This window comes from Triturus cristatus, chromosome 9 (assembly GCF_964204655.1).
Source record: "Triturus cristatus chromosome 9, aTriCri1.1, whole genome shotgun sequence".
Classification (NCBI taxonomy): domain Eukaryota; kingdom Metazoa; phylum Chordata; class Amphibia; order Caudata; family Salamandridae; genus Triturus; species Triturus cristatus.
The window spans coordinates 215,699,950-215,717,559 of NC_140592.1; the positions used below are offsets into that span (position 1 = coordinate 215,699,950).

General features: G+C 46.7%; 1 protein-coding gene across 1 annotated transcript in view; it reads left to right on the forward strand.

The window, feature by feature from the left end:
* DNASE1L3 (deoxyribonuclease 1L3) overlaps positions 1 to 17,610 on the forward strand; it is a 160,866-nt gene that overhangs the window by 125,951 nt on the left and 17,305 nt on the right. The window contains exon 6 of the mRNA XM_085624758.1: positions 4,829 to 4,986. Coding sequence (XP_085480884.1) covers positions 4,829 to 4,986 — 158 coding nt within the window. The remainder of the gene's footprint in view (positions 1 to 4,828; positions 4,987 to 17,610) is intronic.

Genomic DNA, 17,610 nt, shown 5'->3' on the forward strand with positions numbered 1-17,610 from the left:
ATAGTCTGAAACATGATACTAAATGAGAAATAATACTTTTAAATAATGTTGGGCACAAGACACTTTAGATATTTATAAATTGGTAAATTTGTTGGCGGCTAGAGTCATTGCACTTTTGCACGCTGCACTTTCAAGCATTGGGCACTTGCCCTTAATTGATGTCAACATGCTTACTATAACATTAATGTTTTAATGTGTATGAAGTATGCATAGAGGTTATTAAGCCCCAGTTCAATTTGCGTGATTTTGCACAGTATTGCACAAACAAATATAAGCACTTTAGGCTGGTTTTGCACAATTCAAAATATAATTGGATAACTATTTTGCAATTACCTCTGGCAACATAGAAGGGTGATGGAGCCAGAAATGTAATTAATTTGGTCAAGATCACATTCAGCACTTTACACTTTATTTTGTGGAGAAATGGGCATTTGCCCTTTATATATACATACATATTTGTATTTATACCAGTACCTAGTGTGATATTGTTTAATCGAAGAAATATAGATGTGCAATAGTGGAATTTGGGACAGAATGCTGCACAATGTGGAAATAGTCATCAATGACATAGGAATTTATTGGAAGGAATTGTTTGATTTTAACTCAATGTGATTTTTCCACATTTTTAATTTGTTCATTTTATTTGTTTGTTTCATTTTATACATGTAATTTTACAATTTTACAATTTGTGTGTGCAGTCCATTTCTCCGTCTTTGAAATTGGTTTTATTTTATGACAAGAATAGATTGTATTGAGAAAGAGACGGACCATTCCTACAAAATGATGAAACGGTTAATGGTATATTGCACTACGTGTTGTGTATTATCAACTGCACTGTCACTTGAAAACTTTGGTGGTATAAATAGAAAAAAATGGCGTCAGGCATTCATTGTGAAAAAGACCACTGAGGTGGTTGTAACACCTTACCTTAAGCTACAATAAAGCCGATTACAAGCGAGCCCAAGAGTGTTGGAACCTGTTTTTGTCAATAAACGGGTGTGCAATTGTGAATTTCTAAAAAATTGTAATGTTATTTCCTAACTATAAAGTTCCTATAACCTTTTTTTTTGTGTGAAAATTTCAAAGGTTTGTTTTATTTTATTTACTGTCACCTGTAATTTTTGAGAGTAGGTGTATAGGTCAATGAGTGGGTGTTTGACTGGCTGTATGCGTCTGTGAGTGCCTGTGTGGGTGTGTAAGCGGGTGTGTGAATGGCTGTGTGGGTCTATGAATGGGTCTGTGAGTGCCTTTGTGGGTCTGTGAATGGTTCTGTGTGTGGCTATGTGGGGCTGTGAGTGGCTGTGAGTGGATGTCTGAGTCTCAAAATGGATCCATAAGGGGGTACGTGTGTGTCCGAGTGGGTCTGTGAGTAGGTGCATGAATATCTGAGTGGGTCTGTGATAGGGTGCATAAGTGTCGGAGTTGGTTTACAGCCTACAGTCAAAGGTTCTATTACTTCACTACATATCAGTGATCAGTTTCTATATATTTCACAATGCAGGAAGCCTTTAAAGTTATGGAGAGGGAAGAATGCTTAGCGAATGGACATGGCATAATTTAATCTCTCCCTGACTAGCTTGACAGACTCGAATCTGAAATCAGAGCTCTGGAAATGTCACACAGTAGCCACCCAGATCAAGCTATAATTGCAACCTTGAATCTGACACGCTTAGAATTCAAGTAAACCACCTATAGGGCGTTTAAACTCCTTAGGCGATATGTCACTGCTATAAGGTACAAGAAGGAAGAGCACCGAGGACTCACCCTGGAGGGGATGATTCAATCAGTGTGGGGAGCCTCTGCTATTGTCCAAATTCCATTGAAGACAGGAGACACGCTATATAGCCCTAGTGACATTCTGAATGAATGCACTGCATTTATTTTATTCAGAGTTATACACTGCCAGATTTGATCTCAACAAAGTCTATATCCAAAAGTATCTAAAAAAGGCTACATTGGTGTGACTGGAACCAGAAGAATGTCAACCACTTTGCTCCACAGTTATGTTAGAAGAAATTAAAAGGATGATTTCATCCATGAGAAACAAATTTGCCTCAGGAGGAGAAAGGCTAGCGTCAAATTTTATAAAGCATGCGAGGAAGAAATAGCCCCATTTGTACTTGAAGTATTTAATGCAGTGTTTGTTGGAAGGTTCCTTCCCCCCTAAGTTGAGGGAAGCTATAGTTATAACCTTACTTAAACCTAGCAAATCCGCCCTGCTATGTAAATCCTATTGTCCATTATAATTAATAAATATGGATAACAAAATACTTGCTAAAATTCTGTCCAATAGGTTGTTACCACTTTTGCCTGGCTAGATTAGGCCAGACCAGTCAGGTTTTATACCAGGCAGGCCCACAGCAGACAATGTACAAACATTGTCCGCTGTATCTTGTCAAATCTATCTGGATATAGAAGCCGCCTTTAGACGTCACTAAGGCGTTCGACTCCATAGAGTGGCCATATTTGCTATCAGTCATAGAAAGTATGAGGATGTGTAAGGCTATGCTGAAATGGATTGAGCTTCTGTATTCTGCACTAACAGCCCGAATTGTGGTTGACAGGGCCATGACAAGATGTTATTTGCTTTGGTGTTGGAGCCTCTTGCCAGTATCCGAGTGGGTATCCTTACCATTGTAGCAAAATGTTTGGAGCTTGTACTACCTTGCTGTGGACGTATGCTGATACCATCCTACATCTAGTTAAAGATCCAGAACATAACCTAAACACAAAAATGTGACAAATCACTGCATTTTGACTGCTTGAACGTAAACTGGTCCAAGTCAATGCCGATGCCATTGACCTGGAACACTTCAGCTCCAATGGTACATTTACCAATAAGATGGTAACTGGAGCCCATACAATATCTGGGCATTCAGCATCGCTGAGGAGAATTACGGCAAATGTTTGACAAATATAGCCTCATTAGTATGGAAATGGATTAAGCTGCCATTGTTGGTAGCTGGGATGATAGCATTAATGAAGATTATCCTCCTCCCCAAATTACTATATGTGTTTCAAAATATTCTCACAAGAACCTTTTTCGATTATCTTCGGTCACTAATAGTTAATGCAGCATGGGCAAATGGGTAATCTTGTAGTGCTCGGACAACTATGCAATTGCCCTATAATAAGGAAGGATTTGCATTTCCTAATTTTTTTAATCTACTATCTAGTTGCCCAGGCGCAGTCCACACTCCACTGGTTCCACAATATCAGAAGGACCCCAGATCGGGACTTTAATGTGGGGTTGGGTGCTCCGGTCCCATTGAGTACTACTTTAATTAATAAAACACATAGACCCCTTTGGAAATACACACAGTACACTGTACTATTTGGGAGTGGTTCAGGTTGGCTGTGCTGATTGGTAGGGATGTCATGTACTCCCACCTCTTCTCATTGGTTAATAATCCCCTCTTAAAATGACAAGTGAATGGAGAGTTAGCCAACAATTAAAGAATAGAAAGATGGGTAAACTGGGGTACTTATTCAACAATAAGAAATGTAAATCACTCCCAGTATACTTGACTGGTTGAACGTGCTCATCTAGGATGTACTGATGCATCAGCGGCTTCATCATTCAATGAGTGAACTTATCCCCTACTTGCTTGATGAACCTCCTGAGGGGACCTTGTTTTCCCTGGTAGTTATTGATCCATGCCCGATAAGCTCAGTACTAGGATGGACAACTGTGTGGTGAATGATTGGCCTGTCACAACCTTGCATGCTAAGGACAAATGGGAGCAAGAATTGTGCCATGAAATACCAGAGTAAAATGGAGATACTACTTCTAGAAACTAGTAGATGTCTCCAAGAATGATACATTTCGAGTAATACAGTTGAAGTATGTTCATAGAATATACAATACTCCAGTCAGTACGGTGCTCTATGGATTAGCCACAAACACAAATTGCTGGAGATGCGGAGCACCGAATACTGACTTTATACACTGGTCCTGCCCATTGATATCCTGGTATTGGTAGAAGATTATCACAGCGTTGAGGGTGATGTTGGACACTAATGTGGAGTTTTCCTCATTTTTCTCCCTTTTGGGTTATGTGGAAGATTTCCAGAAAACCTAAAGGAAATGTGCTGCAATTGCTCTCAAGTCTAGTCGCTTGGCTCAAGGATCTTTCCACTTGCTCAGAATATTCTGAAAGGTATGCTACTGTACTCACTCGCTCAGCCCATCCTAAAGACATATGGGGCCCACTGCGGACACACCACACCGTGCCTGGTCATCCTCCCAGCATCGCTGGCTCTTGGGCCTGTGGCTATATATGGGATGGTCGAGTGACTCGTATGTAGCGTGTAATTTCTATTCCATGTTGAGTGGTGATTCATTCCATAAGTTAATAGTGGATGTATTTTGTTTGCACCTATTCACCTGATGCACTGTATCAATGTCCTGTGATCTGCTCTAATGCTGCCAGCTTGATAAAAGTTTGGAAAAAAAAGTTTTTTAAAAAAAGGTGGTGACAAAGAAACCTGCTACATTAAATCATCATCAATTTAGGGTTTTTATACTGCTTTAGTTTCGCATTCTGAACATGGTGTTTTTAGTTGGAAAATGAATGTTAGGTTGAACCAGACTCCTTTACATCACATGCCAGGTGCACTATATGCAGGGTGAGTGGGTCCTTTCTTTGGCTGCATGTAAAGCAAGCAATACCGGCATGAGCTGCATATTTTGGTTCAATGGATGGAGTTATTGTTGTTACAGTAATCCTCTGCTCGCCACATGTTGGATTGGGAAGTCAGCACACAATAGCCCAGGAAGGAGAATCAGGAAATGCGTTTAACCCATTTCATCCTCTCATTTTCTCAGAATTTCATCTTTATGGGGGACTTCAACGCAGGCTGTGAGTACGTGCGCAAGAAGCACTGGAAAGACATCCGGCTGAGGGAAAATCCCGAATTTGTTTGGCTAATTGGTGATAAAAATGACACCACTGTGAAGGATAGCACGAACTGTGCGTATGACAGGTAACACCATAACATTGTCTTTTTTTCTACACATTTATTATTTTGTTAAATTATTTATGTATAATTGGGCACACATGTTTCTTCGATGTATTTATATACCACCAACATATTACTATTGAATGCAAATTTGTAGAAATGCTTGCATCTCTTAATAATAAGGGTATTTGTTCAGTGTTATTCTGAGTGCCTCAGAGAACGGCTTATAAGCAAGCACGCTTTGTCACAGCCAATAGTTCTGGACTTGCCAAGCCTGCAATGTTTTTGGTTCCCTTTTTGCAAACCTATGTAATAAACAATAAAAGTATAAAATTCCCAGCAGCAGGGTTTCCCTCATCTCCCTACCCTACATGGCTCTGCTTGGAGGACCCTACTTTCTGAGATACCCAAGAATCGCATATACGCCACTACTTCACTGAGAACAGAGGTACGGCCTATAACAAACTCCTCAAATGGGAGGCTTTTAAAGTGGTATCTGAATTTAGAAAATAGTGGTTACCCAGAGAACACTTGATAGGTAAATCACTGAGGCAGAACTGTGCCTGCCATCCTTATTGCTATACTGCGGGCGGACTACAGGATACTGGACAAGATCCTATCCGCGAGGTGCACCCAAATGCTTCAGGAACTTATTCACCCAGGTGGAAATGGGTTTGTCTGAGGGCGCAGCAACTCACACAAACTTCGTTGTCTGTTACATGTCCAGGATCAGGACCAGGGGTGGTTCCCTTTTGCTGTGTGCCTGGTTTTGGATCTGGAGAAGGAGTTCAATTCCCTGGACTGGAGCTACCTGTTCCAGGCCCTAATATGGATGGGCATCAGTAGATGCCTCCTCGCATACACACAACTCCTGTACCTCAAAACTCCTCTGGGGGGTCTGGCTGGGACACCACATATCTGCCACATTCTTGGTCAAGCGTGGCACCTGGTAGGGATGTCTCCTCTTGCCCTTGCTTTTTACGATGGTACTCCTGGCTATCCGCCTTCACCAGGATGGGGGGCACTGGGGGTATTCCCCCTCGCAGACTGGATATACGCAGCCACACTTTATGCTGATGATCTCTTACTGTCTATCCGCGATATCCGAGCCACAATTCAGGCATTCGCCAATCATATGGCCTCGCAGTCAACTGGGGAAAATCCTCTGTTTACCCGCTCCACACAGACTTGGCCCCGCTGGGTATCACTCTGGGAGGGGACACCCCTTGTATGGCAGAACTCCGCTGTCACACTTGGGAATCTTCCTCTACCAATCCCCAAATGACCTTTTTGACAGAAACCTATGACCTGCCTGGAGGCATTAAAATCCCTTGTATCCCTCTGCAAGAGGCTACCACTTGCAAAGACAGGGAAAATCGATCTGTCAAAGATGGTGATCTTATCATGTCTTTAGTATTATCTCACTAACCTCCTAGTGGTAGCCCCCATTGTTTCTTTCGAGAATTCGGCTCACTTCTCACTGAACTCATATGGGGTAAAAGTCACCACCAGATAGCGTTGAAGAAACTCCAATTACCTACTGGGGAAGGTGGACTAGGAGTCCATTAATTTGAAGACTTCTTCCTGGTGGCACAAGTCCAATAGGTAGCTAGGTGGATAGCCAAGTGGAATCTCAGGGAAATGTGCTAACACTCCACACCCCTTACCATCATTGTCATCGACAGCTTCCTACTTCCAAGGGTAACACCAGCCCACCCCACGCTTATTACAGGCCCAAGATGCCCACAAACGCTCACTACAAATTGCTTTCTCACCTGACATGTCCTTCCTTATGCTCCGGGGTTCTCTTTACAGGGCCTCCCATGCTACTCAGGCACATATACCGCCTCAATCCTGCATAGGTGGAAAGATTGCTCTCTAACCACGGCCGGCGACCATTATCAGATGGCCATCTCCTCTCCTTTGAACAACTCCAGACAGAGAATGACCTCACGGCTGGGCAATTTCTTACCTGCCCCCAACTACACAACATTTGTCTCACACTATGATCAACTAGTGATGAGGAAATCCCACACATGCTGTTCTTCAGGCTCTTCTCACCATGGGGGAAGGTGGCCACTTAATTACTTGGCTCTACTGAGCAATTCGAAGCCACATAAGAATCTCCTTGCGACCTCTTGGCCCTAAATGGGAAGATGATGTGGGAAGGGTGCTGAACAATAAGGAATGGAATCAGGCACTGGATGTCCCCCATACCATCTCCAGAAACGGCAGGTTCAATAACAACTAAATTTCACATCCTCCACCGTGCAAATGTAACCACGCTCAACTCAACCACTATTTCCCCGCAGCAGACCTATGTTGCCCCCAATGAGATTCGGAGGATGCAGACCTCCACCACGTGTTGTGGTACTGCCCCGCCCTAATTGCCTATTGGCAGGATAGCCACACTGCACTCCAAGAGGTCACCAAACTCAACGATATGTATTCATGGGAGGCTTGTGGCCTCTGTGTTTTCAAATGCAAAAAGAGACACACCATTTGCACACTCTAGCCTAGCCCAACCACTGTCCAAGAGGACACTCACAAGATAATTGTCTGGCCCAGTCTGCTCCGCCCTTAGTAGCTTGGCAGGGCCCTGTATGTAAATGAGGTACTGCTGAAGGTGACACCCTCCACTATGAAGAAGGGTACCAAATTCACGAACACCCCATATCCACGCTATTAACACAATCCTCAACTCCACGCCCCGGGATGATCTCACACAGTGATCTCTCCTTCCAACGACCCACTCTTCAGAACTCTCCACCAACGACCCCTTCTTAACTCTAAACTGCCCATGCCCACCCTGTTGGCCCACTAATCCCACTTACCCCTTCAACATCCCACATACCCTGGTTACGCAGCAAGCCCACCTTTGCGACCCCTTCTACCACGTTCAAACTGCTACCAACCCTACCTGTTATTTGCTAATCCATAACAGACTATGTCTGCCTCTAAACCCATTCCTCTCCTGAGTTCTTGTTGTGTAGGTTACACACAGCAATTGCCATTTTTCTTTTTCAGGTAACGGATGTCACATCATTGTTTGAAGCATGCTATGTAAGCACTATGTTTCGGTGTTTCACAATATGGCATATCATTGTGATTTCCAGTATACTGATTTCCATTGCACCGATGTGTTCATGTACCTTGTAAAACTCTAATAAAAAATTTGTTTTCAAGTATACAAGTACCAAAAAGTAAAAATGCTACCATCAAATGTGGGGTGTATATGTTTACAAAAAAAGTTACAGATGATGATTCACAAAAAAATATTTAAAAAACGATGATGAATTCGAAAATGAAAACACTGAAGCATGGATAGACCCACGAGCACTGCCACTGAAGTGGACCACTTTTTAGGTGGATGTGCACATGTGAAAGAACAAAATGCCCTCCCTCACAATATAGAGAACCAACTGGCCCATGCTGTAAAGTGTGATGGGCGTAAAAAATACGTGAATGACGCTCAAACAGACCAATGGATGAATAGGGCTGACTGAAAGCTCCTCTATCTACACATATATGTAAATATTTTTATATTTTTATTGAAAACATGAGGCAGATGAGAAAGCTATAGCTGTATCTAGGCCAGAAGTAAAAATTTACATGAATTTAAACACAGGCTATCCTGTTTCTTTGAGCTACTAAGCTCTCTTCTACTTACAATACTCTGCATCTCTCCAATTACTTCTAAGTATCTGAGATACACATTCTACCACCGCCCCTTTTCTCAGTATACAATCCTCTCTCATAAATGGTACTGGCCACTATGTTGACTCTCTGTGGCAAATAAATGTCACCAAGTCAATAAGTGGTAGGAACAGACTAAACTTGCACTGCAAATGTCAACCCTTTGGAATCAAAAGATTGACCATGTTTACTTGTCCTTATTTAACTTTTTGCTGCAGATGCGAAATTTGCAAAGCTAAGACTAATTGCTATAACGAGTGAACAGTCTCAGCAGTCTGCCCATGCAGTAAACTGATTAAAGATATACAAGGAGCTGTTCTTCAAAGACCTTTCTGGCTGTTTATTTCCTGTTCAAAGTAACAGACAGTCAGGCGCGCATGAAGTCAGCCACCACACTCTACAATGTTCTTCACCCAGTGCACCAAAAGAGTTCTCTCATAAATTTAGGAATTTGCATTTGTGCTAGTTGCAGTGAAGTGAGGTGCAAATCTTAAAGCTCTGCAATGAAGGTTGCTGAGTTGGACAGGTTGAAAAGTGCAATAAAGATATGGCCGAAGACGTTGCTTGCATTAATAATACATCACTACAAAGGAACTCCTATCCCAAAGCTTTAAAAAGATCCACAGTAAAATTTAGAAAACCAAAACGCCCTCCTGCAAGCCTACCAGCTTCAGATCCATCCACACCTTGTCATTCTTAGGTAAAATGATTGAAGTTCAGATATGTCAATAGCTCCAATAGTTAGTTGAGAATGACAAATTCTTTGCAGATACCCAAACTGGCTTTCATCCTCTTCAGGGCACTGAAACAGCCATTATGGATATTTAAAAATGTATTGTCTTATTGACATTTCAAAAATATATCAAAGACATTGTTATAACTATCAGAAATACGTACTTTCGTGATGTTTACATTTCAGAAACTGCAGCAATTTCATAATGATTATCCACCACCTATCGCTTCTCACGCCCTCCATGCACGTGTGTGTTTGTGTTTGTATGTGTATGTGTGTGTGTGTGTGTGTGTGTGTGTGTGTGTGTGTGTGCAAAATAGGAAGCAGAGAACTCTGGGTAGTTCACAAATCTGGGTGGTAAGCAGATATATATATAGAGAGCACCTTTCAACACCAGTGACACTCTGAACCTTCTCACCTCAACAGTCTGTTTTTCTAGCAAAGTGTTTAAGCAAAGGATTAGCGGAGTGCCAACCACGCTGAGCTAGAAAGGGACAAATCCTTTTGCCATTTATACAGCACAATCTTTACGCATATGATTAACAAAGTGCTATCCAAGCAGAACTGTAGAATGACAAAAGCTTTTTACCACTCCAAGCACAGAATTACAGCTTTGGATTGGTAAAATACCATCCAAGCCAACCTGGAATGCACAAAAGCAACCCCTGACAAGTGTTTCGCTCTCATTAGAGTTCTTCAGAGAGCTATGTCTTTGTCCAGACACAAGAGCGCACCCAGCATAAGTCAAAACAATACCCTTTCAGCCTTAGAGTGCCATATAAATTATGCAAAATAGGAAGCAGAGAACTATGGGTAGTTCCCAAACTTAGGTGGAGAGCAGCTCCTATATAGAGCACCTTGCAACAACAGCAACACTCTGAATCTGAACACAAGTTGGTCGCAATGCATTACTTGCATTCACACTCGAGCATAGGTGTATCCGCCGACGCTGACCTTCAGGGACCATTTTCATTGGGGGAACACGCCTGGTAGGTGTAGCAGTGTGCGACCAATCTGGTTTAACTTTATATTCAGGCTCCCTTGAGCCGGTGGAGTCGACGGACTCATGGTTACGCACCTGCGCGCTACGAGAGGTACTAGACCTGATAACGATTTTAGCAGCTTACACAGCAACCCCACACATTTTCCTACTCCCTGCTGACGAGAGGCAACTACCTCGAAACACGTGTCCAGGGATGGCACACGCCACGCATACTTGCATTCACACTCGAGCATAGGTGTATCCGCCGACGCTGACCTTCAGGGACCATTTTCATTGGGGGAACACGCCTGGTAGGTGTAGCAGTGTGCGACCAATCTGGTTTAACTTTATATTCAGGCTCCCTTGAGCCGGTGGAGTCGACGGACTCATGGTTACGCACCTGCGCGCTACGAGAGGTACTAGACCTGATAACGATTTTAGCAGCTTACACAGCAACCCCACACATTTTCCTACTCCCTGCTGACGAGAGGCAACTACCTCGAAACACGTGTCCAGGGATGGCACACGCCACGCATACTTGCATTCACACTCGAGCATAGGTGTATCCGCCGACGCTGACCTTCAGGGACCATTTTCATTGGGGGAACACGCCTGGTAGGTGTAGCAGTGTGCGACCAATCTGGTTTAACTTTATATTCAGGCTCCCTTGAGCCGGTGGAGTCGACGGACTCATGGTTACGCACCTGCGCGCTACGAGAGGTACTAGACCTGATAACGATTTTAGCAGCTTACACAGCAACCCCACACATTTTCCTACTCCCTGCTGACGAGAGGCAACTACCTCGAAACACGTGTCCAGGGATGGCACACGCCACGCATACTTGCATTCACACTCGAGCATAGGTGTATCCGCCGACGCTGACCTTCAGGGACCATTTTCATTGGGGGAACACGCCTGGTAGGTGTAGCAGTGTGCGACCAATCTGGTTTAACTTTATATTCAGGCTCCCTTGAGCCGGTGGAGTCGACGGACTCATGGTTACGCACCTGCGCGCTACGAGAGGTACTAGACCTGATAACGATTTTAGCAGCTTACACAGCAACCCCACACATTTTCCTACTCCCTGCTGACGAGAGGCAACTACCTCGAAACACGTGTCCAGGGATGGCACACGCCACGCATACTTGCATTCACACTCGAGCATAGGTGTATCCGCCGACGCTGACCTTCAGGGACCATTTTCATTGGGGGAACACGCCTGGTAGGTGTAGCAGTGTGCGACCAATCTGGTTTAACTTTATATTCAGGCTCCCTTGAGCCGGTGGAGTCGACGGACTCATGGTTACGCACCTGCGCGCTACGAGAGGTACTAGACCTGATAACGATTTTAGCAGCTTACACAGCAACCCCACACATTTTCCTACTCCCTGCTGACGAGAGGCAACTACCTCGAAACACGTGTCCAGGGATGGCACACGCCACGCATACTTGCATTCACACTCGAGCATAGGTGTATCCGCCGACGCTGACCTTCAGGGACCATTTTCATTGGGGGAACACGCCTGGTAGGTGTAGCAGTGTGCGACCAATCTGGTTTAACTTTATATTCAGGCTCCCTTGAGCCGGTGGAGTCGACGGACTCATGGTTACGCACCTGCGCGCTACGAGAGGTACTAGACCTGATAACGATTTTAGCAGCTTACACAGCAACCCCACACATTTTCCTACTCCCTGCTGACGAGAGGCAACTACCTCGAAACACGTGTCCAGGGATGGCACACGCCACGCATACTTGCATTCACACTCTAGCATAGGTGTATCCGCCGACGCTGACCTTCAGGGACCATTTTCATTGGGGGAACACGCCTGGTAGGTGTAGCAGTGTGCGACCAATCTGGTTTAACTTTATATTCAGGCTCCCTTGAGCCGGTGGAGTCGACGGACTCATGGTTACGCACCTGCGCGCTACGAGAGGTACTAGACCTGATAACGATTTTAGCAGCTTACACAGCAACCCCACACATTTTCCTACTCCCTGCTGACGAGAGGCAACTACCTCGAAACACGTGTCCAGGGATGGCACACGCCACGCATACTTGCATTCACACTCGAGCATAGGTGTATCCCCGCCGACGCTGACCTTCAGGGACCATTTTCATTGGGGGAACACGCCTGGTAGGTGTAGCAGTGTGCGACCAATCTGGTTTAACTTTATATTCAGGCTCCCTTGAGCCGGTGGAGTCGACGGACTCATGGTTACGCACCTGCGCGCTACGAGAGGTACTAGACCTGATAACGATTTTAGCAGCTTACACAGCAACCCCACACATTTTCCTACTCCCTGCTGACGAGAGGCAACTACCTCGAAACACGTGTCCAGGGATGGCACACGCCACGCATACTTGCATTCACACTCGAGCATAGGTGTATCCGCCGACGCTGACCTTCAGGGACCATTTTCATTGGGGGAACACGCCTGGTAGGTGTAGCAGTGTGCGACCAATCTGGTTTAACTTTATATTCAGGCTCCCTTGAGCCGGTGGAGTCGACGGACTCATGGTTACGCACCTGCGCGCTACGAGAGGTACTAGACCTGATAACGATTTTAGCAGCTTACACAGCAACCCCACACATTTTCCTACTCCCTGCTGACGAGAGGCAACTACCTCGAAACACGTGTCCAGGGATGGCACACGCCACGCATACTTGCATTCACACTCGAGCATAGGTGTATCCGCCGACGCTGACCTTCAGGGACCATTTTCATTGGGGGAACACGCCTGGTAGGTGTAGCAGTGTGCGACCAATCTGGTTTAACTTTATATTCAGGCTCCCTTGAGCCGGTGGAGTCGACGGACTCATGGTTACGCACCTGCGCGCTACGAGAGGTACTAGACCTGATAACGATTTTAGCAGCTTACACAGCAACCCCACACATTTTCCTACTCCCTGCTGACGAGAGGCAACTACCTCGAAACACGTGTCCAGGGATGGCACACGCCACGCATACTTGCATTCACACTCGAGCATAGGTGTATCCGCCGACGCTGACCTTCAGGGACCATTTTCATTGGGGGAACACGCCTGGTAGGTGTAGCAGTGTGCGACCAATCTGGTTTAACTTTATATTCAGGCTCCCTTGAGCCGGTGGAGTCGACGGACTCATGGTTACGCACCTGCGCGCTACGAGAGGTACTAGACCTGATAACGATTTTAGCAGCTTACACAGCAACCCCACACATTTTCCTACTCCCTGCTGACGAGAGGCAACTACCTCGAAACACGTGTCCAGGGATGGCACACGCCACGCATACTTGCATTCACACTCGAGCATAGGTGTATCCGCCGACGCTGACCTTCAGGGACCATTTTCATTGGGGGAACACGCCTGGTAGGTGTAGCAGTGTGCGACCAATCTGGTTTAACTTTATATTCAGGCTCCCTTGAGCCGGTGGAGTCGACGGACTCATGGTTACGCACCTGCGCGCTACGAGAGGTACTAGACCTGATAACGATTTTAGCAGCTTACACAGCAACCCCACACATTTTCCTACTCCCTGCTGACGAGAGGCAACTACCTCGAAACACGTGTCCAGGGATGGCACACGCCACGCATACTTGCATTCACACTCGAGCATAGGTGTATCCGCCGACGCTGACCTTCAGGGACCATTTTCATTGGGGGAACACGCCTGGTAGGTGTAGCAGTGTGCGACCAATCTGGTTTAACTTTATATTCAGGCTCCCTTGAGCCGGTGGAGTCGACGGACTCATGGTTACGCACCTGCGCGCTACGAGAGGTACTAGACCTGATAACGATTTTAGCAGCTTACACAGCAACCCCACACATTTTCCTACTCCCTGCTGACGAGAGGCAACTACCTCGAAACACGTGTCCAGGGATGGCACACGCCACGCATACTTGCATTCACACTCGAGCATAGGTGTATCCGCCGACGCTGACCTTCAGGGACCATTTTCATTGGGGGAACACGCCTGGTAGGTGTAGCAGTGTGCGACCAATCTGGTTTAACTTTATATTCAGGCTCCCTTGAGCCGGTGGAGTCGACGGACTCATGGTTACGCACCTGCGCGCTACGAGAGGTACTAGACCTGATAACGATTTTAGCAGCTTACACAGCAACCCCACACATTTTCCTACTCCCTGCTGACGAGAGGCAACTACCTCGAAACACGTGTCCAGGGATGGCACACGCCACGCATACTTGCATTCACACTCGAGCATAGGTGTATCCGCCGACGCTGACCTTCAGGGACCATTTTCATTGGGGGAACACGCCTGGTAGGTGTAGCAGTGTGCGACCAATCTGGTTTAACTTTATATTCAGGCTCCCTTGAGCCGGTGGAGTCGACGGACTCATGGTTACGCACCTGCGCGCTACGAGAGGTACTAGACCTGATAACGATTTTAGCAGCTTACACAGCAACCCCACACATTTTCCTACTCCCTGCTGACGAGAGGCAACTACCTCGAAACACGTGTCCAGGGATGGCACACGCCACGCATACTTGCATTCACACTCGAGCATAGGTGTATCCGCCGACGCTGACCTTCAGGGACCATTTTCATTGGGGGAACACGCCTGGTAGGTGTAGCAGTGTGCGACCAATCTGGTTTAACTTTATATTCAGGCTCCCTTGAGCCGGTGGAGTCGACGGACTCATGGTTACGCACCTGCGCGCTACGAGAGGTACTAGACCTGATAACGATTTTAGCAGCTTACACAGCAACCCCACACATTTTCCTACTCCCTGCTGACGAGAGGCAACTACCTCGAAACACGTGTCCAGGGATGGCACACGCCACGCATACTTGCATTCACACTCGAGCATAGGTGTATCCGCCGACGCTGACCTTCAGGGACCATTTTCATTGGGGGAACACGCCTGGTAGGTGTAGCAGTGTGCGACCAATCTGGTTTAACTTTATATTCAGGCTCCCTTGAGCCGGTGGAGTCGACGGACTCATGGTTACGCACCTGCGCGCTACGAGAGGTACTAGACCTGATAACGATTTTAGCAGCTTACACAGCAACCCCACACATTTTCCTACTCCCTGCTGACGAGAGGCAACTACCTCGAAACACGTGTCCAGGGATGGCACACGCCACGCATACTTGCATTCACACTCGAGCATAGGTGTATCCGCCGACGCTGACCTTCAGGGACCATTTTCATTGGGGGAACACGCCTGGTAGGTGTAGCAGTGTGCGACCAATCTGGTTTAACTTTATATTCAGGCTCCCTTGAGCCGGTGGAGTCGACGGACTCATGGTTACGCACCTGCGCGCTACGAGAGGTACTAGACCTGATAACGATTTTAGCAGCTTACACAGCAACCCCACACATTTTCCTACTCCCTGCTGACGAGAGGCAACTACCTCGAAACACGTGTCCAGGGATGGCACACGCCACGCATACTTGCATTCACACTCGAGCATAGGTGTATCCGCCGACGCTGACCTTCAGGGACCATTTTCATTGGGGGAACACGCCTGGTAGGTGTAGCAGTGTGCGACCAATCTGGTTTAACTTTATATTCAGGCTCCCTTGAGCCGGTGGAGTCGACGGACTCATGGTTACGCACCTGCGCGCTACGAGAGGTACTAGACCTGATAACGATTTTAGCAGCTTACACAGCAACCCCACACATTTTCCTACTCCCTGCTGACGAGAGGCAACTACCTCGAAACACGTGTCCAGGGATGGCACACGCCACGCATACTTGCATTCACACTCGAGCATAGGTGTATCCGCCGACGCTGACCTTCAGGGACCATTTTCATTGGGGGAACACGCCTGGTAGGTGTAGCAGTGTGCGACCAATCTGGTTTAACTTTATATTCAGGCTCCCTTGAGCCGGTGGAGTCGACGGACTCATGGTTACGCACCTGCGCGCTACGAGAGGTACTAGACCTGATAACGATTTTAGCAGCTTACACAGCAACCCCACACATTTTCCTACTCCCTGCTGACGAGAGGCAACTACCTCGAAACACGTGTCCAGGGATGGCACACGCCACGCATACTTGCATTCACACTCGAGCATAGGTGTATCCGCCGACGCTGACCTTCAGGGACCATTTTCATTGGGGGAACACGCCTGGTAGGTGTAGCAGTGTGCGACCAATCTGGTTTAACTTTATATTCAGGCTCCCTTGAGCCGGTGGAGTCGACGGACTCATGGTTACGCACCTGCGCGCTACGAGAGGTACTAGACCTGATAACGATTTTAGCAGCTTACACAGCAACCCCACACATTTTCCTACTCCCTGCTGACGAGAGGCAACTACCTCGAAACACGTGTCCAGGGATGGCACACGCCACGCATACTTGCATTCACACTCGAGCATAGGTGTATCCGCCGACGCTGACCTTCAGGGACCATTTTCATTGGGGGAACACGCCTGGTAGGTGTAGCAGTGTGCGACCAATCTGGTTTAACTTTATATTCAGGCTCCCTTGAGCCGGTGGAGTCGACGGACTCATGGTTACGCACCTGCGCGCTACGAGAGGTACTAGACCTGATAACGATTTTAGCAGCTTACACAGCAACCCCACACATTTTCCTACTCCCTGCTGACGAGAGGCAACTACCTCGAAACACGTGTCCAGGGATGGCACACGCCACGCATACTTGCATTCACACTCGAGCATAGGTGTATCCGCCGACGCTGACCTTCAGGGACCATTTTCATTGGGGGAACACGCCTGGTAGGTGTAGCAGTGTGCGACCAATCTGGTTTAACTTTATATTCAGGCTCCCTTGAGCCGGTGGAGTCGACGGACTCATGGTTACGCACCTGCGCGCTACGAGAGGTACTAGACCTGATAACGATTTTAGCAGCTTACACAGCAACCCCACACATTTTCCTACTCCCTGCTGACGAGAGGCAACTACCTCGAAACACGTGTCCAGGGATGGCACACGCCACGCATACTTGCATTCACACTCGAGCATAGGTGTATCCGCCGACGCTGACCTTCAGGGACCATTTTCATTGGGGGAACACGCCTGGTAGGTGTAGCAGTGTGCGACCAATCTGGTTTAACTTTATATTCAGGCTCCCTTGAGCCGGTGGAGTCGACGGACTCATGGTTACGCACCTGCGCGCTACGAGAGGTACTAGACCTGATAACGATTTTAGCAGCTTACACAGCAACCCCACACATTTTCCTACTCCCTGCTGACGAGAGGCAACTACCTCGAAACACGTGTCCAGGGATGGCACACGCCACGCATACTTGCATTCA